The sequence below is a fragment of the Rattus norvegicus genome, chromosome 4 (genome assembly GCF_036323735.1).
Source record: "Rattus norvegicus strain BN/NHsdMcwi chromosome 4, GRCr8, whole genome shotgun sequence".
Classification (NCBI taxonomy): Eukaryota; Metazoa; Chordata; class Mammalia; order Rodentia; family Muridae; genus Rattus; species Rattus norvegicus.
The window spans coordinates 142080152-142107385 of NC_086022.1; the positions used below are offsets into that span (position 1 = coordinate 142080152).

Below are 27234 nucleotides of genomic sequence, written 5' to 3' on the forward strand. Positions count from 1 at the left end.
AGGGATGCTCCTTGTCTCCTCCCCAGTGCTAGAATTACAGGTACCCCAGCTGTTTTACATGGCTGTGGACTGCCTCTCAGGTCTTCCAGCTTGCTTAGCAGACACTGTACCAGCTGAGCCATTGCCCCAGCTGCCGCCTCAGTGTTATAATTGGATTACATCCCGATACTAAGAAATTATAACAGCAGAGATTGACAGAAATGTTGTGTCTAACACTACAAATCTTAACAAGTGTTTTGTCAGCCATAATACTAGATGATGTTTTTATCACCCAGAGAGGAATCCAAACCTTATTGCAGATTCAATCAACCCATTCTCTGAATTACTACATTCTCTTCAGAGAAAGATTTAAATAAATATCTTAATTCCTATCTTTTTCTCTGGTTGGAAAGATAAGTTATAATTAGCTTCTTATTAACTACATAAGTCAAAACAAACCATTTGTACACACACACATGCATACACAGGCACAGTACACACACACACACACACACACACACACACACACACATATTAGAGAACCTGAAAATCAAGGAGTTGGTTGGATGGAAGAAGCCACTCATGACTTTGGCTTTGCAGTGAATGACAAACTTTGCTAGGAGCAGAAATATCTTTCTATTTTGATGTTGTATCTGATAATAGATTTTTTTTGGACAGTTGCAGAGAGCATTCTGGCATTTGGTGATTGGGGATACATGCTACAGCGCTTGAATTTTCTTTCTCCCTCAGCCCCTACATTTTGAGGACTTGGAAATTCTGCCTGAACTATTCCCATATTGTGGGACTCATTCATCTAGAGCACCTTTGGGTCCAAAGAGGCTGCACCACTTGTGTGGATCAGGGACTATTTGGATTGGTGCTCAAGCCCCAAGATGCTATCCAAATTCAAAGCAAAACAGCTTACTCTTTCTGGACCATACTGTGGGTCTTGGTGAATTCTGTAGATGTGAAGACTCCATCAGAAGATAAGTCTCCATCCCTTATGGTTCTGTGAAATATACTTAGTTCCTCAAACTCTGAAAGCCTTACTGAAAAGTCACCCATCTTTGTGATGCCAGCATTTCTTGAACTTTAAAGATGATTAGTATGAATTCATATACAATATCCTTTGTACTCTACAGCAGTGGGTGCCCAGGTCACTTATGGAATAAGAGTTTGGGGAAGAATAATGATAACAGGGAAGGAAGAGAAAAATAGTTGAAAAACCAGTGTGGAAATCCCAAACAGTGGCATAGGAAATCCAGAAAATGTCACATAGGGACCAAGTAGCAGGCATCTCGTTCCCTAAAATTTCCAGAATATGAAATAGTGGCAACAGTGGATAAACTGGGTGGGAGGATCTCCCGGGGACTCATTTTTTTCCCCTGTGTCCTTTTTGTCCTTTTTCTCCATAAAAGGCCATTAGTATTTTGGACGAGGCCCAATGTGATTACATCATTTAAACTTGATCACCTCTACAAATAGAAGCGTGCTTTTAGGCATTGTGGATCATGAGTTGGAAGAGGGCACAGTTCAGTTCATAACTGCCCTATTCTGGAAGCTTGCTTTGACCTCTGGGGAGGATGTATTCCTGCCAAGGAGAGTTCTGCTTCTTCATTTACTGTGGGAGGTTATCTCATCAAGGTGTGTTAGTAAGTGATAAAAAGAGCCTATGCAACCATGCAGTTCCACAGCTTTCTTTTACAGTAGATTGAAAGATCACGGCCTTAAACAAAAGAATTTGATCAAGTCCTCCTAGCCATGGAGCAGAAGAGTTTAAACTAGAACTAAATTCTAAATTCAAGGAATAGGAACGTTGAGAATTCCACCTGCCAAGAATTCTCTGCCACACATGAGGAAAGTTGTTTAAGCCTTGTTATCGTTAGTCCTGGGGTGTATAAACTATGATCATATATAGTGTTGGCTATGAAAGACCTGCTCTGAGTTTTTATACGATGTGTGAGAAGTTCTTTTCCACTTTAACCCCACCACTCTGCCTAGATCAGTTGTGCTGAGTAACACCAAGCGGTATCACCTTCCCAGCCCACTCTGTACATCCAGGTAAAGGACATTTTCCCACTTAAAACATGGCAGACTTCACCTTTTACTTGTCATCTTTTGAGGGTGGTAAGATAGATGTAATTCCTCCCAGCCCTTTCAAATACCAAACTCTGCTGCTTCCTGTGCAATTATTTTTTAATCAAGAAATAACTACAGGTATTTATTTTAAAATATGTTTATGTTTACATTGAAGAATGATTAAATCAAGCAAATTAACACACACAATAACATGTAGTCATATTTTAATCTCTATGATAAATAAGCATGATAATGACCTGAAGGAAATAATTAGATCGATATCTTCATACAGAATTCCCCAAAACTAACTTAAATTTTTCTGTCATAAAATATATGTGACATGCAATTAATCTTCCACAGCCCCAAAGTTCACAGGATTTCAGAGACTCATTTCTACATATCTGGTAAAGTTCCATTTAAGGTGAAGCCAGATTCTCAGGCTGTGTTGCTGAATATTGCAGTCACCCACTTATTGAACACCTACTATGTGCAGTACATGACCACAGGGTGGATCTGTACTGGTCAAGATGAGTGGCAGGGAAAATAAGCTGGCAGACATTACTTCATTACAGAGGTTCATAGAAAAAGAAGAAGAAATTGATTGCAGATGTCAGCCACATATGCAGGAGTCCAGAAGAGAATTCTCAATTCATCTGGTTGTCACATTGACCTCAAAAAAGGCTTTAAGGAAATATAGAAAAAAATATCACTTAGAACAGTGAAGAGCAGAAAGGTGGGGTGTTTATTTTTAGTTTTGTGAGAACAACCTTGGAGGAGGGAGTACTGCAGTAGGGACTCAAAAATGAAGAAATAATGACCTACAGAAAGTGGAGACAGAGTGACAGACAGCATAAGGCAACAGATGCTTAAAGGAGAATGAAAAGTATCAAGTACTCTACAGTATTTATACAAGGAACTCAGTTTCTGGACACGGAGACATGTGGCAAAAATAAATATTAAGATTCTTGTCAACATTCTATGCACAATGATGGGTGCTTTATGCACAGAATTTCATTTTATCTTCAAAGTAATCCCAGGAGATGGATTCAGTCTTTACTCACCCCTGCTACCATTTTATACAAGAGAAAATGGGAGGCTTAGCAAGTTAAGCCATTTTCTCAAAGTTACCCAGAATGCAGAGCATTTGTTTAACCCTGCATCCACACTTCTAACCACTATGCTACTAAATAATTCAATGATGAAACAAATTATGGGCCAGAATGAAGGCTGGAGCTGTATGTATAGAGGAGCTACAAAGGGAGGTTGAATGATGCCATTCTTCAGGAAGGCAGGGGTCCACTACCTTTTAAAAATAAAATGGATGCAATTAAAAGGACTTCAGGGGGAATCACTATCCCTGAACTCAAGCAGTATTACAGAGCAATAGTGATAAAAACTGCATAGTATGGTACAGAGACAGACAGATAGACCAATGGAATAGAATTGAAGACCCAGAAATGAACCCACACACCTATGGGCACTTGATTTTTGACAAAGGAGCCAAAACCATCAAATGGAAAAAAAGATAGCATTTTCAGCAAATGGTGCTGGTTCAACTGGAGGTCAACATGTAGAAGAATGCAGATCGATCCATGCTTATCACCCTGTGCAAAGCTTAAGTCCAAGTGGATCAAGGGCCTTCACATCAAACCAGACACACTCAAACTAATAGAAGAAAAACTAGGGAAGCATCTGGAACACATGGGCACTGGAAAAAATTTCCTGAACAAAACACCAATGGCTTATGCTCTAAGATCAAGAATCGACAAATGGGATCTCATAAAACTGCAAAGCTTCTGTAAGGCAAAGGACACTGTGGTTAGGACAAAACGGCAACCAACAGATTAGGAAAAGATCTTTACCAATCCTACAACAGATAGAGGTCTTATATCCAAAATATACAAAGAACTCAAGAAGTTAGACCACAGGGAGACAAATAACCCTATTAAAAAATGGGGTTCACCCTGGGTTTGGTCCCCAGCTCCGAAAAAAAGAACCAAAAAATGGGGTTCAGAGCTAAACAAAGAATTCACAGATGAGGAATGCCAAATGGCTGAGAAACACCTAAAGAAATGTTCAACATCTTTAGTCATAAGGGAAATGCAAATCAAAACAACCCTGAGATTTCACCTCACACCAGTGAGAATGGCTAAGATCAAAAACTCAGGTGACAGCAAATGCTGGCGAGGATGTGGAGAAAGAGGAACACTCCTCCATTGTTGGTGGGATTGCAGACTGGTACAACCATTCTGGAAATCAGTCTGGAGGTCCTCAGAAAATTGGACATTGAACTACCTGAGGACCCAGCTATACCTCTCTTGGGCATATACCCAAAAGATGCCCCAACATATAAAAAAAGACACATGCTTCACTATGTTCATAGCAGCCTTATTTATAATAGCCAGAAGCTGGAAAGAACCCAGATGCCCTTCAACAGAGTAATGGATACAGAAAATGTGGTACATCTACACAATGGAATATTATTCAGCTATCAAAAACAATGACCCCGGATACTGGGAAAGGGAATAACACTCGAAATGTATATAAGAAATACTCAAGTTAATAAAAAAAAAAGAAGAAGAAGAAGAAATAGAAGCAGTCAAAAAAAAAAACAATGACTTTATGAAGTTCATAGGCAAATGGAGGAAACTGGAAAATATCATCCTGAGTGAGCTAACCCAATCACAGAAAAACACACATGGTATGCACTCATTGATAAGTGGCTATTAGCCCAAATGCTTGAATTACCCTAGATGCCTAGAACAAATGAAACTCAAGACGGATGATCAAAATGTGAATGCTTCACTCCTTCTTTAAAAGGGGAACAAGAATACCCTTGGCAGGGAATAGGGAGGCAAAGATTAAAACAGAGGCAGAAGGAACACCCATTCAGAGCCTGCCCCACATGTGGCCCATACATATACAGCCACCCAATTAGACAAGATGGATGAAGCAAAGAAGTGCAGACTGACAGGAGCCGGATGTAGATCGCTCCTGAGAGACACAGCCAGAATACAGCAAATACAGAGGCGAATGCCAGCAGCAAACCACTGAACTGAGAACGAGACCCTGTTCAAGGAATCAGAGAAAGGACTGGAAGAGCTTGAAGGGGCTTGAGACCCCATATGAACAACAATGCCAAGCAACCAGAGCTTCCAGGGACTAAGCCACTACCCAAAGACTATACATGGACTGACCCTGGACTCTAACCTCATAGGTAGCAATGAATAGCCTAGTAAGAGCACCAGTGGAAGGGGAAGGCCTTGGTACTGCTAAGACTGAACCCCCAGTGAACTAGATTGTTGGGGGGAGGGCGGTAATGGGGGGAGGATGGGGAGGGGAACACCCATATAGAAGGGGAGGGAAAGGGGTTAGGGGGATGTTGGCCCAGAAACCGGGAAAGGGAATAACATTCGAAATGTAAATAAGAAATACTCAAGTTAATAAAGAAAAAATGGAAAAAATAAAATGGATGCATTTTATGCAGTAACGAAACACAACATAGTGTTACACACAGACTCCATTTCAAATATAAGAATTAACTTTCTTCATATGTTTCTCTTCTACCAAACCACGTTGTATTTCCTGAAGAAGCTCACATTCACATATAAGATATCCTCTTACAAAGTAGCACTTACAACTTAACCTGTCCATAACTGGTATTTTAAAGGACATCTTCATTACAAATTACCTATTTGTCTATGGAACTACAAATATGTGTGGGTAATCATGAATAACCTGGAAATGAGGTCCAATGTGTTATAAATATTAAGGTCTTGTGTTTTTCATTAAGGTCTTTGATCCATTTGGGGTTGATTTTAAAAAAGGGTGAGAGATTATACAGGGATCTGGTTCCATTCTTCTGCATTTAAGTAGATCTGAACTTGGAACTTGTTAAAGGATAAAAATAGGGGAAAAATTTAAAGTTATAGGCGTAGGCAAAAGCTGCTACACACAGTTCCACATGCTCAGGAAATAGCACCAAGTGACAAATGGGACCTCATAACATCAAGAGGCTTCTGTACAACAAAGGAAACAACCAATGAAGAAACAAACTAAAGAATGAAAGAAAAATCTTTGATAGCTATACATCTGACAGAGAAATAATAGAAGTACCAAGAATTAGAAATCCTAATTAATGAGAAATCAAATAATTCTATGCACAAATGGGCTAACAGAATAAATACGTCTCAAAAGGGGAAGTATAAATGACTAATGAATGTATGAAAAAATGTTCAACTTCACCAATCATCAGAGAAATGCAAATTGAAAAAACGTTGAGATTTCATTTTATGACAATCAGATTGGTAGTCATTTCAAAAACAAATCACAAGACTGGTATGGATGTGCTCCACTGATGGGCATGCAAACTGTTCTAGTCACTATAGAAATCAGAATGGATTTTCCTCAAAAATCTAAAAGTAGACAATATGACCCAGCCATGCCATTTCTGGTTTATACCCAAAAGACTCCACACCAAGTATCACAGAGACACTCACACAACCATATTTATTGCCTGACTATTCATGGGAACTAAATCATGGAACCAACATAGATGTTCACTAGTAGTGGCATAGATAAAATGTTGTCCTTATGCACAGTGACTTTTTTTAAGCCATAAAGATAAGTGAAGTTATGTCATTTGCAGGAAAATAGATACAGCCAGAGATGATGGTTAAGTGAAATAAATGAGTCTCAGAAAGATAAATGTCATCGGTTTTCTCTCATCTGTGGTACCTAGATTTTATTTATTTGTTTATCTATTTATTTATCTATTTATTTATTTATTTAGATAGATAGATGATAGATAGATGCATAGATAGATAGATAGATAGATAGATAGATAGATAGATAGATAGACAGACAGACAGACAGAATCATGAATGCATATATGACACTAGACAGTAGCCTGGCAAGCAAACAAAGGAATGGAGAGGAAAGGGGAGAAATAGGGATAATTGAAGAGTATGAACAAAATACCTTATATACTTACATAAAATGTCCTTAGATTATATTGTACTGTGTATGATGAGTATATGCTAGTAAAAACAGAAATGTGTTTGAAATTTCTCATCATAGATTGTATATCATTCAATCCTTTTTGAGCTCCTACAGTTTGTCATAGGATATCGGGAGTGTAAAAATTGATTTGGTCCCTGCCCAGTTTGGATTTGCATTATTAAAGGACAATTGTCTATAATTACTATAGACAAGTAAGTGGCTCATTTACAGTGTATAATTGCTATGAAAAACTAGAGCTGAGATAAGACTGGCCGGTGTAGGAAAGGGAAGTGATCTACCCCACCCGCCATGCTCAGCTATCCAATGGCACATTCTAGATTTTGGTAACATGAAGAGCCTCAGTCTCTTGGCACCCTTGGTAGCAGTTGCTGACTGTATGCTGATGAGGATGCCTTGTTAATTAAATACCTCTGTAGCAAAGGATTCACAGCAGTTTGCAAATGGCATTTCCATTCATCACAGGACCTCTGAGAGGCTGGAGAAAGGTTTAAGCCTCATTGCCTCTACTTAAGGAAGAGGAAAGTCAGTTACTAAAGAAGCACCTTCAGCCAACTGTTCAGCTTGTAGGGCTTATGCTGAAGCTGAGCTCTACTCCCCTTGTCCCTAAGTTTCCCATCATCCACACGTTCTATCCTTCAATGAAAGGCAGGGGCTAAAACACACCTAGAGCTTTTGGAAATGAATCAGCCCTTTGCCAAGTCAGAAGAAATCTGCTGTCAAAGAAATGTTTTTCTGTGATCATCCACATGGCATTTATCTACCTAAAAATTAAAAAATACAGTGTGTGTGTGTGTGTGTGTGTGTGTGTGTGTGTGTGTGTGTGTGTACAGGTGCATATGTATTACAGCAGACATGGTCAAAAGATAATTTGCAAGTGTTAGCTCTCCCCTCCTACCACATGCGTTCTAGGGATCAAGCTGTCTTCAGGCTTCGCAGCAAGTAGCTTCACCTCATGAATCATGGCCCTCTTTCCTCCCTTTAACAGTAAGTGAAATTTCTCTTGGGTAAATTCATAATGCCATGTGAAGGGAAACCTATCATAAAGCTGTCATCACAGACCATGTCTAGATTACAATGTTGCTGAAATGCCCAAGAGACTTTAGAAAACCAGAAATGAATGTTCTAGAAGTATTGAAGATTGCTTAGCACAATCCTTAGTGTTATGGATTGAGGTCAAGAAAAGTGATATGATACAGCAAGGCTTTCAGAAATAGGGCACAAAATTCGGGTTACGGTTTCTTGATGGCCAAACTCTGCTCTGGGAACAGGCATCCCAATGGATATATGAAGAGAGAGAGAACAAAGTCATTTTACTTATTTTATGACAGGGTAGCATCATGGAGGTGAGCAGAGCAATGATTTCAAATGACTTAGAATGTTTACATTTTCAACTTTATCATAATTCAACACACACAAGAAAGTTGTAAAAACAGTAGAACATTCTCCATAATTCTCAGGTACTTTAGATCTGTCCTACAGAGATTCTATTGAAAAGTCTGTCTCTTTTCTAGAAAAATAATTCATGGACATAGTATTTCTTCATTCTTAAACACTTCTATATATTTCCCAAAACAAAGAATATTCTCTTACATGACCACAACACAATTTACAAGATCAAAACAATATTAATCAAATGCTATCTAATCAATGGCTTTTATTTAGATTTTTCAGATTACCATAGCATATTCTTTACATAATAACAAAACGTCCAAGATTATGCGTTTCACTTAGTTTTTGTGCCTGTTTTCCTCTTTTTTTTTTTTTTTTAACTTTCCTTTAAATGGACTACCTGTGGTTTCTTCCTTATATTTTACAGCACTGACAGTTTGAGAAGAGAACAGGCTGGTTGTTTTCTAGAACACCTTTGAATTTGGCTTTTGTCAGATCTTTTTCCATGATTAGATCCTTCACCATTTTGGCAGGAATTACCATCACAGGGTCGCAACTCTCAGAGAGTCATTTCAGAAGACTCCTACAACAAATGTGCCCCGTTTGACAGGTGTATCTACCTGGTTTCTCTGCATAAGGTCATCCCTTGCTTCTGTAATCACCCTACTGGAGAATGCTTTGATAGTAGCTAGCATCCACTGATGGCTCTCGCCTGAATCTTTTGTTATGTTCCCCACATAATGATCTGGTTCATACCAAACTGAATTATAAAATAAACAAGCTATGTTACTCTTTTCCCTAATTATCTTAGTTTTTGCTTTTTCACTCATACTTGCTAATTTCTGCCTCTCTCTAGAATCACAGTAGCTTTGGAACAGGATTTCAAGAAGGGATTAAGAGAAGCGAATTTAGTTTGCTAAACAAAATAAAGTTTCAGGATGGCAGTAACTGTACTGACCTAAGAAAAGATTGCTGACTTCTCTACAGCACATATTCAAGGAATTCTGTCTTTCATGCAATTGTCTGCAAAAAAAGGCATCTGGAAACAACAAATACAGGTACTCATGACAAGAGTGATATATATACACATGTATATATGTATATATATATATATATAAATAAAGATTTTTCCATTAAGAACCCACATATAGATATTTAAAGATTTATTTATTTAATATGTATACAGTGTTCTGCCTGTGTGCATATTTTCAGGCCAGAAGAGGTCCCCAGAACTCATAGATGTTTATGAACCACCATGTGGTGGCTGGGAATTGAACTCAGGACCTCTGGAAGAACAATCAGTGTTCTTAACCTCTGAGCCATCTCTCCAGCCTAAGAATGCTGTATTTTAAATCTTCAGTTTTAAACAGTCACGAGATGGGAAGCATGGACTCTGGCGTCAAACAGTCTAGGGTCACGAGCATAGTCCATCACTTACTTATTGACCTTAGACAGGACCTTAATCTCTGTCAGTCTTTCCTCTCACCTACAAAAGAGTTCTAATGCCAGTAATTATCTGCCCATCGGGTACTAAAGACCATGCTTTTAAAGTAATAAACACAGGGATTGCTTGCCAGCCCACTTAGCCAAGGCACATTTCTCAGGACTAAGCATTCTACTTTCATGGTATTGCAGTAGTCACTGGCCATTGAAAATAAAGTAAGATTAATATTTCTCCATTAAGAACCCATAACACAACAATAAAAACACCTCCATCCCCACTATAATAAGACATTATGGTCAATATGAATATAACACTATGTGCAGACTGTGAGTGTGAAGCTATTTTTTCTAGAGTGAAATTACATCTAGGCCTGATGCATAATAAGCATTCACTCTATCACTAAGCTATGCTCTGAGCCCAAGGGAACTGTTTTTAGTGAGGATAACGAGAAACATTCAAAATGGACATTATTTTATGATCAATCCTCCATATTTTAAAAAACAAGGTGGGGGATAAAAATTACAGTGGATATAACGGCCAAGGAACAGGGATAAAATGATGTTCATGGAAATGTAAATGAATTGGTATGATTACAGCATGGGCCTGTATCTGTAATTGGTACATGAAGGTATGTTTCTCCAGTTTCTGATGGAGTGACTGAATCAACAAATACTAACCAAACATTTACTATGTCTTGACCATGTAATAAAAATAAAACCAGGGATAAACATGGTTTACGAACTCATGACACCCAGTTCCTATCTGGAAATATTAGCTACCAGAGTGCCATGAGAGGTCTCAGCTAATAGCCATGTAAACCATTTACAGGAACACAAGGGCAGGACTGCATGAGCCCATACTGCAAAGCTATCAGTTTTACCAGAGGTTAGAAATGAATACGGGTTAGTGCTACAAACAACAAGGTCCTACATTTACAGAAACATCATTTATAATGGAGCTCACACTTGTCATTCTATATACAATCCTGGATTAAGTAAGACAGGTATAATTATCTTCATATCCACATACAGAACTCACGTTCAGAGTATTAAGAACTTTGCTCAAGGTCACAATCAAATTCTCTCTTAGTTCACAAAAACAGGGCAGATAATGTACTATGTCACACTGTAAAGGAAGCCAATCAGGAAAATATAATGGGCCATCGCTCCCTGGGGTCCTTTTGCTGACCTTTGAGTATAGTGCCTGACAGAAGCTAACTGGTTCCCAAGGTAAGGAATGATCGTACTTTGCCAAGTTAAAAACAAAATCACAATGTGAATCCTACTGACAGCAGTAAAAAGTTAGCAAGTGCATCCGTACATTGAAGTCCCCTCATTTCATGAAAGAGATCGTACTAACAGTGACACAGATGAGAACTTTAAAGGCAAAACTAGTTCTTTGTTCAGTGCCACACAATGAAGAGGTGAAGAGAGACTCCTATATAAGACCATGCTACTCATAGCAACTCTGGGACTAGGGACGTAGCTTGGCTGCAGAGCACTTCCTTCTGGCACTTCTATAACCATGTGTCTATCAATCTTGAGACCTAGAAACACTGTGATCACCCAGCATTGAGGAACAAAAAGGTCCTGGGCATTGCTATGCTCATGGAAAGTAGATTCCAGTGTTTTCCCAACAGCTAGAAGGGAACCTCTATTTACAGTAGATAGGTGAAGAAATTTTTCTTGTCAAAAAAAAAGTGTGTGTGTGTGTGTGTGTGTGTGTGTGTGTGTGTGTGTGTGTTGTGTTTTGTATGCATATGTAGTGAGTATGCAGGTATGCATCAATGTAGAGGCCATACTTGTCTTCCTCTATCACTTTCCATCATTGGGACAGAGATTCTCATTCAACTGGAATCTCACCATTATGACTGTTAAGGTTGACCTAAAAGCTCTTGACCCTCAGTGGTGAGGCTACAGCAATGCACAGCCACATTCAGATTTTGATAGTGGTTCTGAGAATATGAACTCAGGTCCTCATGCTTGTATAGCCAGCACTCTGACCATTGATCTCTCCCCAGCCCCACTCACATCTTTCTGACTGGGCTAACATTACTTGTGTAGCATTACATTTGGTAGCACAACCCTTACTCCTATTTCTTTTGTCCTAACTAAAACCAACCCTAGGCAAACTCAACCCTCCATGAAACTTAAATTTATATTTGTACAAATGGCTGAGAGTAAAACTGTAATCATTAAAATGCCTCACCTTTTAGTTCATGACAACATAAATGGCTCCTAGCAGTATACTGACACTTCCCAATATGTTCCCCATCCTAAGAACAAGGATGTGACTTCCTCCAGTTGTCCACATCCTTCCAAGCCTTCACTCTGGATTAATCAAGGACTTCATTTTTTTCTTCTTCCAATGGGACACAGAAGGCAACAGAAGGGACATCGAATCTCTCAAGCCACTTCTGCCTATCCACTGTGTCTGTGTTTACACGTTCTGCCTTCCCTCTGTTACTCTGTTTCCTGACCAGCTGGTCTCACGTAAATGCATTCCCCAGATGTACAATAGATCCCATTCCTTTCCTGACTACTTCAGGATATTCCCTAACATTTGTTGCCTCTCTTTCATGCGTAATTAAATTTTCCTTCTGTTGAATGATCTGTGTCAGCCTTCAAGTGTGCTGTGATTTCCCTCATCTCCACAAAACACGACAATCTCGACCTAGTTCTCCCTGTGGCTATAACTTCATTTCTCAGCTGTCCTTTAAAGCAAAAAAATGACTTTCCTTAATCTCTCTTTTGAATCTATTTCCCTGAGAGTGGTCCTGACAAACATACCAATGGCCTCATGCTGCTAAACCGAGTGAGTGATTTGAAATAATCTTACTTGAATAGTGAGAAACAAGACTGGATGGGACATTTGATCACACCTCTGCCCAGAAATTTCCTTCTCTTTTCTGCCTGCTGTACAGACAAGTTCTTGTTGGTCTTCAATGGTTTTCTCTCGTCTCCCCTACTCCTTGAAGTAAAGTGCCTCTGGCTCAGTTCCTACCACACTTCTGCATTCACATGCACTCCTCCAGTTGCTGGACTTTAATTGCTACAAGTGTATTCTGGGTTTCAACCCATAACTGCCTGATTTTCCTCTCTATCCTGATATCAAATAGTCATTTCAAACTTCACATAAGTTCAAAGCTCAACCCCAAGCATGTGCCTCCCCAAATCTTCCTTTTATCAATTAAGAGCAAGCAGATCCAGCCTTAATGACTCCAGAGCTCCTATCTTGAATTCATCCAGACCCCTCTTCCTTCACCATGCAAAGTTATGTTCAATTGACAAACCACATTGCATCTCCCTCAGTATAAAATCAGACATGAGCCGCTTTTTCTAATTATACAACCCAATCCATGCCATCATCATTTCAAGTTATTGGTGAATTCTAATTGGTCTACCTTAAAGATAGGTAGACTTTCCTTTATTCTTACCTGGATCTAATCGCCATTCTCTAATGTCTAGGTAGCTCTAAAATTCTCATGACTGGTCTGCTTCTGCCCTTTTGACTCCATATGCTGTTCTTGACACAGTACTTATAGCAGTTCTCTCAAGTACAATAGTGAGCCTACAATCCTTAGTTCACAACCTCCCAGTGGCTTCCCATTTGGCAGTGGAATCTCACAAGCTTCACATTTCTTCATGACCTAATATGAGCCCCCATCACTGCAAACTGCTCCGAGTCCCTGTACCCCCACCCCTGCCTTCCAGTTCTCCCACTCAGTCTGCAGTGCCTGCCACACCCACTCTCCTGCTCATCTGTAAATGATGTCCTTTCATCTAAGGGTACTTCATACTGGGCACTCCCTCCTTCTTACAGTTAGAAATTTCCAGAACAACAGAAATTCTCTATATCTGCACTCTCCAAAACAATCACTGTGAGATATCACATGGGTAGCTATGGAATAGTTGACCTACAGCAAAAGACAACTAAATTAAAATTCAGTGTAAATATGGATGTTCCATAAGGCTGGGGCCTACCATACTAGACAGGACAACTTGTTTATGTTCTTCATTGGGATATCCACAGGGCTCATTCCCTTGCTTCTTTTCAGCACTTGCTTAGGTCTCCCCATATCACTGAGGGCTTCCCAAATCACACCCCTTACAATGCTATCCCCATTGCTTACTTTGTTTTCCTTACTTCTCCAGGGTAATTAGAGATATAAGGCACATGACACCATCCATCTCTTAATCTCTTGTCTCTATGTTCAATTTAAGAATAGGGAAAGTCCCCATAAAGTCAAAGGTTTCTGACAGCTTTGTTTTCAGTGCATAGAACTTGACTTGGTGGTGTAAGCCATTAGTTCAGTAATTACCTGCTGATTCAGCCGACAGTCTGCCATGAACCATGACCTTTTCCAGTGGTCCACCTTCAGGTCTGGCTTTTCTCTTCTTTCTATTATACTCTCATACTCAGAACTTTGGTTTGTCTTAGCACTTAGGACTAATAAATCCTTTACTGATCTACCTACCTGAGTCCCTGTTTGTCTACTCTCTCGATTATAAACTCTATAGTGCACAGACTGTCCATTTGGGGAATATAACACTGTACATGGCCCAAAGCTCTTTTCTTTAAACAAGTAGTCTTCCTGGGTTATGAGGCACTAAAATTCACCACCCAGTAGGTACTCAGGATTTTCTGAAGAGTGCATTAATTACTTAATCTTCAGAATGAAGGGTTTCAGTTAGTTGACAGGATCTGCCCTTCTGTCTTGTGCATTCTGAAGTTCTTACGTAAGTGTTCAAATAGAGCTTAACTGCAGTGTCAGAAAGTAGGCTACTGTGCTGTGGCTTGGACTTACAGGAGAGGGGGCCCCGAATCCCTGCGTGATGTGAGGGTACTGAGGGAAAGGAGGCATTACACTATCATGCCCACTGTCTGCCTCCTCCCTGTCTAGCTGAGCTCACAGCGTTTGCTATGGAAGTTGCTATTTTGCTGTAGTGCTTTTGTGAAAAGGCTCTTGGGAGAATTCTCATAAAGTTAATGTGACCGTCTTCATGATACCTGTCAGTTGTATGAAATGACTACTCCTGCTCAATTTCTTCTTCCCTTTCAACTTCATCCATGGCTCCAAGAAGGCAGTTTCCATTAGGAGGTTCTTCCTTCCTTTACTACAAGAAGTTTTAGAAAGCTGCAGAAACGGGGCACTGAGCCGGCAGTAAACTTGCCCACTAACCTTTAACATTTCTAGCCCATAAAATACACTTTACTACTGGAGAGTGAGGAGTTCTTGAGCATTAATGTTTTCTAAAGGACATCCCCTCAGCTCCAAACAGATCTTCCATAAAATAGAACTAGGTGTCAAGATTAGTTCCTTCACCCCCCCCCCAAAAAAATCACTGTTGACAAAAATCACTTTGTATTAGCTTAGTCAGTTCACTTTCTTATTAATTTAAGAAAAAAGAAAGGTTAAAATTGCCTCTCATCTTACTATAGAGAAATAATACCAGGTCTTTTTTGGATTCCTTCCATAGTTATATCTCTTCATAGTGACACGAACACTGCTGATGGTCATCCACAGTGGAGCAGGTAGTCATTATTTCATTTCAGGGTTAAAATTTACGTTTGCTCCCTAAATTGGTAACGCGGTTTCTAATTCTGAGCTGTATCTCTTAATTTCTGCCATTGTATCATGAATCAAAGGCTCAGAGTCTTAGGGGCTTTCTTCCTTTGTGTGTGATACAGTGCTGATGGGCTATAGTGCATGGCCATCACTTATCCAAGTCCATTTCAAAGGGTAATTTTTTCTGCCAGCTCTCTTCCCTTTCAGAGGCTGAGTGGTGACCTAGCCCTCTATTAACCAACCTCAGGGCCAGTTGTTGACACTTCCGGTTATTTAGTGTCACTGAAGTAAAAGCCATCGTTAAAATAAAAGACCTAAGTATTTGAGCTTCTGAGTCTCCTACTGGCCCTCCTCATTCTTCTCTGATTTCTTAGTCTGTAAAATTACTGATAATAATGTACTAATTATGTCTTTAGGAAATGAAAAAAATTCACAATGAATTAACGCAAGATAGAATTGCTGTAATTTGGTTAATTGCTTGGTGTTTTTAGTGCATAATGGACAACACAGTGACCCCAAAATGAATTTAATATTCACTATTATTGGTTGTAAACCTTATAGAGTTGAAATGTTGGTACATAGAATGAATATGAAGTAGAAAGACAGGCAAACTTACAGAATACAGTGAATAAATGCATCATCCTGTCATCCAGTCACCCAGGGTAGCTAACAACACAAACAGATTCTGGTGGTATTTTCAGACAATGCTATGGGACTTATCTACTATGATGAGGGGCAGGGGAAACTCGGAGATGAGAGAGGATAATGGTTGAGTTTAGATGTGTACCTTTGTAAGAAGAATAACTGGATAGGTTAACAGCAAAATACAGTAGCTATGGGTAACAAAATAAATTGAATATTTTAAAATAGCTAGCAAAGAATACTTTGAATACACCCAATACAAATACATGATGAATATTTGAGATGATCTGAGTGTCAATAACTCTAATCTGATCATGAAACTGTCTGGTCATAGAATTCATTAATCTGAAGCCAAAAATAGATGCAAATACTATGTGTCAATTAAAAAAAAACTACTATAAAGAACTCAACTCATCTATAATTAGAAAGTAAGTTTCTTAAGTCATATAAAATCTTATTTTCTAAACACACTTGGTATGCACTCATTGATAAGTGGATATTAGCCCAAATGCTCGAATTACCTAGATGCACAAAACACATGAAACTCAATAAGGATGACCAAAATGTGGATGCTTCACTCATTCTTTAAAAAGGGGAACAAGAATACCCTTAGGAGGGGATAGGGAGGCAAAGTTTAGAGCAGAGACTGAAGGAGCGCCCATTCAGAGCCTGCTTCACATGTGGCCCATACATATACAGCCACCAAACCAGATAAGATGGATGAAGCAAAGAAGTGTAGGCTGACAGGAACCGGATGTAGATCTCTCCTGAGAGACACAGCCAGAATACAGCAAATACATAGGCGAATGCCAGCACCAAACCACTGAACTGAGAACGGGACCGCCGTTGAAGGAATCAGAGAAAGGACTGGAAGAGCTTGAAGGGGCTCGAGACCCCATACGAACAACAATGCCAACCAACCAGAGCTTCCAGGGACTAAGCCACTACCCAAAGACTGACCCTGGACTCTAATCTCATAGGTAGCAATGAATAGCCTAGTAAGAGCACCAGTGGAAGGGGAAGCCCTTGGTCCTGCTAAGACTGAACCCTTAGTGAACATGATTGTTGGGGGGAGGGTGGTGATGGGGGGAGGATAGGGAGGGGAACACCCATATAGAAGGGGAGGGAGAGGGGCTAGGGGGATGTTGGCCCGGAAACCTGGAAAAGGAATAACATTCGAAATGTAAATAAGAAATACCCAATTTAATAAAGATAGAAAAAATAAAAGGAAAAAATCTTATTTTCTTTTCTGGTCACCAAAACTTTATCACAAATTCTCTTACCATGTAAGAACAAATGACAAAGGTTTGATTGTTTTAGTTTTTTATACATTAATTACTAGGGAAGTCTCCTGACTGATGATCATCCAGGAGGCTTTTGTATCCCTCCAGTCTATCTCAAAAAGGAATAGAGGAAAAATTGTAAGCAAGGCAAATTCTCTCCTGACCAAGCTGTACTCATTTCACCTGTCTCCTGGACTCTACTATTGTACAGTCAAGTAACACATAAGCTCATTCAGGACCAGGAAAATGGAGGTAGTGTTGTAAAAATAATCCTTGCATGGCATGAACAGGCCTTGAATCAAGCTCATGACAGTCTGGAACTACAATGTGGCTCATACCAATGTTTAGTTGCCACCCCCTTGTCTATTAAATGAGAGGATTGGAGAAACTATTCTCCAAAGGCCTCATCCAAACTGTGAGTCCTACAAGCCAATGAAATGTGAGGACTTATGAGGAGATAATTCAATCAAGTCATATTACCTCAACCTAAATGATTCTTTTGGTTTCAAAGTTCAAATGCAATTACAGAGAAATAAAAGGGATGGCAATAAGTTTCCTCAAAGACTCACAGTCATCTGAGGCAGCAGTTCACTGTCTTGAAAGGAATGGTGACTATTAGCAATGAATGTCTTCCGGAGAGCATCAAATGATCAGGAAGCCCTCTGGCAGGAGGGAGTCATGAAGTTTCATCCAATTACTTAACTGATATTTTATCACATCCCCATCCACTGTGATAATATATCTCATGCAATAATTAGAGATGATTCAAGGCCTGGCATCCTCTGGCCAGGCCACGTTCTAAGGAAACTGCTTACTTTGTCAAAATTTAGTTGGTTTGTGACAGAAAAGAAGCATAATGAATAGTTAGTTTCTGGTGGCCAGTAACAAAATCAACCCTCCCCAAACCTCTAGCACTGCCCTAAAATTAAAACAGTGGTTCAATTACTTGTAGCCTTAGCCCTGGTTCAGGTAAGGCTTGAATCAGGAGATAACACAATGACCACTTGTACTCCCTCTTACCCTATTTGGACCTGATCTAATCTTTGTCGGTTTATGACTAAGTTCTCACACAAATATAAACCTTCAACCCTAGGATCCTCATATGAACAAGAACATGCTGAGATTGTCTTTCTGGGTCTCTGTTACCTCACTCGGTATAATTTTTTTCTAGTTCCATTCCTTCGCTGAAATTTCCATAGTTTCACTTTACAGCTGAATAAAATTCCATTGTGTATAAGTACAACATTTTCATTGTCTGTTCATCCGTTGGTAGCATTTACTGACCTAGATGATATCATCTAGGCTCTTCTATGCCCTAGCTATTGTAAACACAGCAACAAGAAAGATATATGGGAATACATCCCCGTGGTGAGAACTAGAGCCATTTGTGTATATGTCTAGGAATGGTATGGCTGGACCATACACTCCATCAATGTCTAGCCTCTTGAAGAACTTCTACACTGATCTACATAGTGCTAGCACCAGTTTTCACATGCATCAACATTAAATGATTGCCCCTCTCCCACATATTCACCAGTGTTTCTCACCAGTTTTCTTTGGTTATTTCATTCTGGCAAAGATAAGATGAAATCTCAAAATAAAATTCATTTCGCCAATAGTTAAGGATGTTGTGCATTTTTGGAGAAGATTATTTCTCCTATTCTATTAATGCTTGTCAGTCAGTTAACAATGTCCCTTATAGTACAGAAGCTTATAAATTTGTTGATTGTTGAACCCATTTTCCTTGTTTCTATGGCAACTGTGGCTGACTGCTTTCAGCTATGGACCTACATCTTCCTAAATCCTGATTCACCTCCAAAAGTCAAGACAAATATCCTGAGCATGAATTAAATCACATGATCAACTTGGAACCAAAAATTACAGTGCTTGGTTACAATACGCTGATTAGCTCTCTAATGGATCACGTACCTAATCTTAAGATAGTGGGACTAGTGGAGGTCAGCCACCCTTTCTATGGTGGACTAAAAGTCAGAGTGAGAGATGCTTTTTAGGGGAATTGAAGCATTGTTAGAACTGGGAGACAATATGGGGTTACATATCTATTTTGTAGCTGAAATAATATGAAGTCTCGAGAATTTCTTTGCATTATGAATCCTGTACCAAGTCTATTTAATGCTCAGGTACAATATGTTAAGACACAGAAGCAGTATAGCCCAAAGGTTATACTCAGAGACTTGAGTCACATGATCTTGGCTTTGAGCTCTGATCCCATAACTTATTAGTCCTTTGACTCTGGGTGAGTCACTTACATTTTACTTATCTGAAAATAGAGCAAGTCTTAGACTCACCTCACAGAGTTATGTTTGGATTAAATGAGAAAATGAATATACAGCTCTTAGCAAAATGCCTAGCATTTAGTCAACTAGATGACAATCATTATGAACAGAGGGAAGAGAAGGCTTGCTCAAATCCACACAGCTAATGAAGGGCAAAGCTGCAACTAAAATTGAGTCTTCTCATTATTAGCTCAGAGATAGAAGTGATTTGAGCTAAAATTAGATACACACAAGTCAACTATATCCAAAAGATCATTTTAAAAAGTCAATCCTACTTCCTATATTGCTACCTGAAGGCTTATGAATTAAATTTCAGAAAGCCAAAAAATTTTAAATCATTAGGCACTGATGAAAAGAGACCTAGACAGGGTGGTCACATTTTACTTCATTAAACTATGTCCAGGTAGATGAGAGAAAAACGATATTGACCTGAGCAGTCTTCCAAGATCCTTAATAGGATACCAGTGTCAAAGGTCAAGTGTGCATGAGAGCTTTCTGTGTTTAGGGTTGTACACAATCTTAAAATACAAAATATAAATCTGAATGTTGGTAGAGTCCTTGGCTAGCATGCATGAATCCCTGAGCTCTATTCTTGGCACCACATAACCTGCACAAGGAATTTCCTAGGAATTTCCCCACATATACCCCGACTCCCATCTTTAGTAAACTTTTTACCCAATTCTATTTCCCAGGGCTTGCTTCCAGGAAAACCAAAATTAAGACATGCTTCTAGAAGCACTGTTTCTTCCAGCGTGTTTTAAGACTAAGGCTCTGGAGGTAAAATAATTGGGAATTCTATGTAATTTACATTTTCAGGTGAAAAGCTCTCAGGGAGAACTTTTCCTCGGGATGGAGACCCTCCAACTCCAAAGACCAGACCGAGACACCACAGGATGCAATCAGCAAGAGGATTTGGTTTATTGTTGGGATACACAGGCACAGGCACCTGCGGGCGCTTCAGTCACTCGGGGGACTGGCACGCCCCACGGAACCAAGGATGGGCTTTTATAGGATTTTGGGGAGCAGAAGCAAGCATACAGAAGCAGATGCATGGTTACAGGGATATAATTGGTGGATTCTAATATGGCAAGGGTTTAGCCCGGGGGCAAGTTTCCTAGCTACCTTCCTGAAACATAACGGCTGACTCGGCCCCCCAAGGGTTCAGCCCGGGGGCAAGTTTCCTAGCTACCTTCTTGGAACATAACGACTGACTCGGCCCCCCACCAGGGTGTGGGACCTCTCCCGGGGCTTTTTTCATTGTCAGGTGCTCAACCGCAGTCGTCCTGTTGCCAGGCCTTCAACCAAACACATCCTGCTTGGCAGCTGCTTTGTACTCAGTGTTTTAACCTTTCTCTGAACCAGTCATCTTAAGTACAGCCTTTCAAAATGGCGTTACTGCTGCTAAGCTGGGGTCTTTCATTCCCCCATTTTTTTTTTTTTGCTAACTTTGAGTGAAATCTTTCACTCGACTTGGTCAAGAAATTTCTGTCTAGTGGGGGCTTATTTCCCCACTGACTCTAGGCCACAAAAGGGCTAGGAGGAGCCACGTAGGAGTTTTAACTTTAAGGGGTTTGGAGTGCGCTGAACTCTCCATGTCTGGGGTGTAGTGTTGTGATTAGTCAATTCCTCAGACTGGACTGCCTTGACGTGTGGTGTGTGGATCTCAGGAGGACGGTGTAGGGTCCTTTCTACCGTGGCTCGAGATTCTTGGACTGGTGTCTGTGTACCCACACGGTGTCTCCAATCTGGAACGGGTGTGGCACCACCGGATGCTCAAGCTTGTCCTGGTAAGCAGCGGCCAAAGGTCTCCAGACGTCTCTCTGCACAATCTGTAGGGCCTGTAAATGGGCCCTCAGAGAAGGGCTGTCAGCAAAATCAGCAATGTTTGAATCAAAGAAATGGACAAATGGGGGTGGTGTTCTATATATTATTTCAAAAGGAGTTAGACCATGGGGGCCCGGGGTATTCCGGGCCCGATATAGAACTAGGGGAAGGAGGGCCACCCAATCCTTTGAGCCAGTTGCAAGCGTAAGTTTGGATAAAGTCTCCTTAATTGTTCTATTCATGCGTTCTACCTGACCTGAACTCTGGGGTCTATAGGCACAATGTAATTTTCAATCAATCCCCAGCAATTTGGCCACCAACTGACTTACGTGGGAGACGAAAGCGGGCCCGTTGTCCGACCCCAACGCTTGAGGCATGCCATACCTGGGAAAGATTTCCTCGAGGAGCTTCTTGGTGACCATTTTTGCAGTCTCGTGCTTTGTGGGGAAGGCTTCGACCCATCCTGAGAAGGTGTCTACAAACACTAGGAGATACTTGTATCCATACATACCTGGTTTAATTTCAGTAAAATCAATTTCCCAATGGATGCCGGGACGGTGTCCCCTAGGACGAACTCCTTGTCCAATCATGGTCCTTCCCGGGTTAACCTGAGCGCACGCTTTGCAACTCTCAGTCACCTTTTGTATCGCTTTGTCCCGATTCAAAAACCACAGATTTATCTCTTCCCGATCTAGTAAGGTTTTCATCTTCTTAAACCCCAAATGGGTTAATTTGTGTAAAAAAGAGATCAATTCAAAAGTCATTATTATTGGCATAACTGTCTTTCCTTTGTAGACCCACTGTTTTAGTTGAGGGTGGTAGATGGCCCCCATTTTTTCTAGGAGCTCTATGTCCTCATGGGCATAAACCCAACTGGTTTGTCCCACTGGTGGGGGCGTGGGTTGGTCTGGGCTATTTAAGGGTAAGATTTGTTTGCTCATGGCCACTTCTCGCGCCGTGGCATCGGCCAGCCGGTTTCCTCGTGCCTCTGGGTTGTGCCCCTTCTGGTGTCCTGGACAATACATAATACTCAGTCTTTTGGGCAAGAATAGGGCTTCTAAGAGGGCCAGAATTTCAGCCTTATTTTTAATATCTTTACCCTCAGATGTGAGCAGCTCCCGCCTCCGGTAGATCTCCCCGTGGATGTGTGCCGTGGCAAAGGCATAACGGCTGTCTGTATATATATTTAGCCTCTTACCTTTTGTCATCTTGAACACCTGAGTCAAGGCCATATGAGTTTAGCCCGTTGTGCGGAGGTATTAGCAGGCAGGGCTTTCGCCCAAATCACTTTGTCCTCCGTAGTGATCGCAGCTCCAGCCTTTCGCTCTCCCTCTGCCAAGCTGCCTCCTCAGGTAGAGGAAGCAAGATGGCAGGATTGAGGGCGACTACGGGCCCAAACTGAACCCGTTCTGCATCCAGTAACAAGGCTTGGTGTGAGAATTAGAGAGCCAGCGGTCTGGGGGCTGCTTTACCAAGGCCTCCACTGCGTGGGGTGCTAGGATGGTGAGTGGCTGTCCCAAAGTCAATTTTTCAGCGTCCTTGATCAGGACAGCAATAGCAGCCACCATCTTTAGGCACGGTGGCCAGCCGGAGGCCACAGGGTCCAATTTCTTAGACAGGTAGGCCACAGGGCGTTTTCAGAGTCCCAACCTTTGTGTTAGGACCCCTTTAGCATACCCCTGTTTCTCATCGATGAACAGTTACTGAGCAAATTGTAAGGGTTTGGAACAGTCGGATGAATATCTTCTATCCTCTTGTTGACCTTTCTCAAGTCTTGTATTGGCCTATAATCTCCAGTGTCGGGTTTCTTAACAGGCAGAAGAGGCGTATTCCAAGGCGACCGGCAGGGGACTAGGATGCCTTGATCTAGAAGCCTCGTAATGTGAAGCCTTATACCTTGATATGGAGACTGGAGTTGTAATTAAGGGGGGCTGTTGGAGCGCCAACCCCATCCCACCAGTCTCTGCCCAAGCCAGTGTCCTGTCCCGGTTCATAGGGTTAGAACTTGAAGGGGAGTTCCGTGGGGGCCAGTTATTTGGGCCCCTCCTTCCTCAAAATGAATTTGTGCTTTTAGTTTGGTGAGCAGATCACGGCCCAGCAGAGGGTTCGGGCAGTCTGGAACATGTAAGAAGGAATGGGTCACCTTACCAGTAGCCAGCTGAACCCGGCGGTCCGTAGTCCATCGGTATTGTTTCTCACCAGTAGCTCTTTGTACCCAGGCCATCCGGTCGCTGAGTTGTCCTGAAGCTTGGGTGAGGACTGAATGCTGGGCTCCTGTGTCTACCAGGAAAGTAACCGGCTGCCCCCCAACTTTAAGCGTTACCCTGGGCTCAGGGGGGGGGCTCCTGGCCCTGACCTCCCTAATCTTTATCTAGAGCCAAGAGGGAGGTTCGTGGTCGAGGTTTTCGGGGTCCGCCAGGCTTCTTGGGGCACTCTCTGGCCCAGTGCCCTTTCTCTTTGTAATAGGCACATTGATCTTTATCCAGCTTCAGCCCCTTTCGAGCTCCCCCCTATCTCCCTTCCTTTCTTGGCCCTGAACTACGGCGGCCAAGATTCGACTCAATTCTCTCTCTTATTAAAAATCTTTTCAGCTTCTTTAAGTAAATCCTGTAATGTATAGCCCTGCAAATTTTCTAACCTCTGTAACTTAGTCCTGATATCTGGAGCAGCCTGCCAGATGAAGGACATAGAGACACTCGTCATTTGTCCTGGGTCATCTGGATCATAGGGAGTGTACATATGGTAGGCCTCCTTAAGTCTCTCTAGAAAGGCGGAGGGAGTTTCCCCTGCTTCCTGTAATACCTGTTTTACCTGAGTCAAATTAGTAGGGCATCGTATAGCCCCTTGGAGACCCGCTAGAAGCAACTGGCGATAAAGGCGTAGGTGTCCCTTACCTTCAGCTGTATTAAAATCCCAGTTTGGTCTCTTAAGTGGGAATGCAGCATCAATTTTCTCAGGCAGCTGGGTGGGACGCCCATCATCTCCCAGAACATGCTTTCTGGCCTCTAGGAACACTCTTTGTTTTTCTTTTTTTTTTTTTGAGGTTAAGAGGGCCTGTAAGAGCTGTTGGCAGTCATCCCAAGTAGGCTGGTGGGTAAGTAAAACAGATTCTATTAGGTCAGTGAGTGCCACCGGATCTTTGGAGAAAGAAGGGTTGTGTTGTTTCCAATTGTAAATGTCAGCTGCTGAAAACGGCCAGTATTGGGTCTGGCCACCGGTTCCCTGTCTAAGTGGGAAAGCCTGGGAGGTTGAATCTGGCATCACCTCGAGCTTATTGCGCAATCTCCCTGCGACAGGGGAGAAACCCTTATCAGACTGTGGCCCGGCAACTGATCTGGCCGGCAGCTCTGCCTCCTCCGTTTCAGCCGGGCCTGTAGGTAAACGATATGGGGGAGGAGGATCTTCAGAGAGAAGATCTATGAGAGGGGAGTTTGAGTCTGCCGGGAGGACAGGTTTCTTAGAAGGCTCTGATTTAATTAGAGTGGGGTAGAGAGAGGAAGACGGGGCCAGCAAACCGGGCGGGGCCGAGGGGACAAGCTGGGGGTTGAGGGGAGGCCAATTCGGGTCCACGAAGGGTTCCGCCCAAGGTGGGGGGTATAAGGCAAGACTCTCCCAAGTGATAATATAAGGAACCTGGTCAGGATGTCCGTGGACGACCCGATCTTTAACCTGTAAAATAATGATCTTATTAAATGTGCCATTCACTGGCCATCCGGCTCCGAAGGTGGGCCACTCGGATGTGCAGAGAGTCTGCCATTTTCCTTTTTTAACCTCGACGGACTGGTTGTGTGCCCGGTCGTGGACGTCTTCCCAATGATCAAGAGTGAGACTTAGGGGCGTTGTTAGGGACTGTCCCATGTTAGTTCTAAGGAAGATTAGAACACAGAGAAAACAAACAACACCAACAGTCAAACAAACAACAGACAGGCGTGCTGCACGGCTTTGGTACCAAACTGAAAGCAAAAAGTCAGATGGAGGTGGCAAAGGTCCGGGGCCCTCTGAAAGCCAAAAATACAGACAGAGGTGCCGTTAGTCCGGATCTTTCTCCTCTCCCAGATTGGGCCCCGAAAAGTCGGGCCCCAACACCCTTGGAACGTCTTCCAGGGCTGCGGGGCGAGAAGTCCGAGCTCGTCAGCTCCTTCTTCGTCCCGCCCAAATTCCAAACAACCTGGCTGAGCGCTCACAGAACAGACCTGGCTGAGCGCTCACAGAACAGACCTGGCTGAGCGCTCACAGAACAGACCTGGCTGAGCGCTCACAGAATAGACCTGGCTGAGCGCTCACAGAACAGACCTGGCTGAGCGCTCACAGAACAGACAGAATAAGGCAGAACTAGACAAAATTAGACAGACAGACAGACGCCGGCCGGCTTACCTCCCAGTGGGTGGTCGGTGGTCCCTGGGTGGAGGATCTCCTTTCCCGGCCAATGCACCAAATGAAAAGCTCTCAGGGAGAACTTTTCCTCGGGATGGAGACCCTCCAACTCCAAAGACCAGACCGAGACACCACAGGATGCAATCAGCAAGAGGATTTGGTTTATTGTTGGGATACACAGGCACAGGCACCTGCGGGCGCTTCAGTCACTCGGGGGACTGGCACGCCCCACGGAACCAAGGATGGGCTTTTATAGGATTTTGGGGAGCAGAAGCAAGCATACAGAAGCAGATGCATGGTTACAGGGATATAATTGGTGGATTCTAATATGGCAAGGGTTTAGCCCGGGGGCAAGTTTCCTAGCTACCTTCCTGAAACATAACGGCTGACTCGGCCCCCCAAGGGTTCAGCCCGGGGGCAAGTTTCCTAGCTACCTTCTTGGAACATAACGACTGACTCGGCCCCCCACCAGGGTGTGGGACCTCTCCCGGGGCTTTTTTCATTGTCAGGTGCTCAACCGCAGTCGTCCTGTTGCCAGGCCTTCAACCAAACACATCCTGCTTGGCAGCTGCTTTGTACTCAGTGTTTTAACCTTTCTCTGAACCAGTCATCTTAAGTACAGCCTTTCAAAATGGCGTTACTGCTGCTAAGCTGGGGTCTTTCACAGGTTTTGAAACCAAGGAGAAATATGAAGAGTAGCCATTTGACATTCTGCAGCACATATTCATATTTATATTGCATTTCTCCAATTTTTCTATTACAGACTGAAATACTCTGCTTCTTGCTTCTTTGCTCTGATTACAGCCTAAGGTGATTTCAAAAATTCTGAGGTTGAACTAGAACTCCCAGGTACACCAAGCATTCTTAGCATATCAACTCCTTAATATGAAATCAAGGGACTTAATGGAGGTCAAACAGTATTAATCAAAAGATAAAATAAAATAATTCAATTTGCTAGAGAAGTGGCCAGGGAACTGGAGGTCAAAGCACACATACATAAATGCATGCAGTGGAACACAGGGCCCACAGAATAACTAGTGGATTTCATTCAAAGTATACATCTTTAGTCCAGAGAATTATATGATTCCACTCTTGACTTGTTACACTATTTATATCACATTTATAATCCTGACCTCCTCCCCAGAGGGAAAACCTGGAATAGACTTCCTTAGTCTAGGACAGAAGTGGTGGATAGTTCAATGATTGGTGCCTTAATGGTTGGTCCTTAAGCAGCACTTGTGGTCTGAAAAGAGCATGTAACTCAAAATGCACTTGATGTTTTACTCATGAATAAGGCTGTATTCTTGGATCTGCAATAGTGCCATATGGGTA

The 27234-nt window shown here is 41.9% G+C and overlaps 1 protein-coding gene and 1 long non-coding RNA gene across 4 annotated transcripts; both read right to left on the reverse strand.

The window, feature by feature from the left end:
* Nucleotides 1–20598: 20598 nt before the first annotated feature.
* On the reverse strand, nucleotides 20599–25864 carry LOC134486828 (uncharacterized). 3 transcript variants are annotated; one of them, XR_010066250.1, is made up of 3 exons: nucleotides 24423–25780; nucleotides 20894–21567; nucleotides 20599–20826 (listed from the first exon to the last, which is right to left on the reverse strand). XR_010066250.1 is itself a non-coding variant. In XM_063286973.1 (3 exons), exons 2-3 carry the CDS (start codon nucleotides 25384–25386, stop codon nucleotides 21557–21559), a joined length of 975 nt encoding a protein of 324 aa, XP_063143043.1. In that variant the 5' UTR covers nucleotides 25387–25721; nucleotides 25797–25864; the 3' UTR covers nucleotides 20599–21556. The 3 variants fall into 3 exon arrangements, 2 of the variants coding, with proteins under 2 accessions (XP_063143043.1, XP_063143042.1); XM_063286973.1 differs by adding an exon at nucleotides 25797–25864 and having other exon boundaries at nucleotides 20599–21567; nucleotides 24423–25721; XM_063286972.1 differs by having other exon boundaries at nucleotides 20599–21567.
* A 177-nt stretch (nucleotides 25865–26041) lies between these two features.
* Nucleotides 26042–26522, reverse strand: LOC134486829 (uncharacterized). The gene is made up of 2 exons (XR_010066251.1): nucleotides 26337–26522; nucleotides 26042–26269 (listed from the first exon to the last, which is right to left on the reverse strand). It is a non-coding gene; the product is annotated as an uncharacterized LOC134486829 (long non-coding RNA).
* Between the last annotated feature and the right edge of the window lie 712 nt (nucleotides 26523–27234).

Coding starts and splice junctions, on each gene's coding strand:
- LOC134486828 (XM_063286973.1), bottom strand. CDS start 25,386: ATGGGACAGTCCCTAACAACGCCCCTAAGTCTCACTCTTGATCATTGG.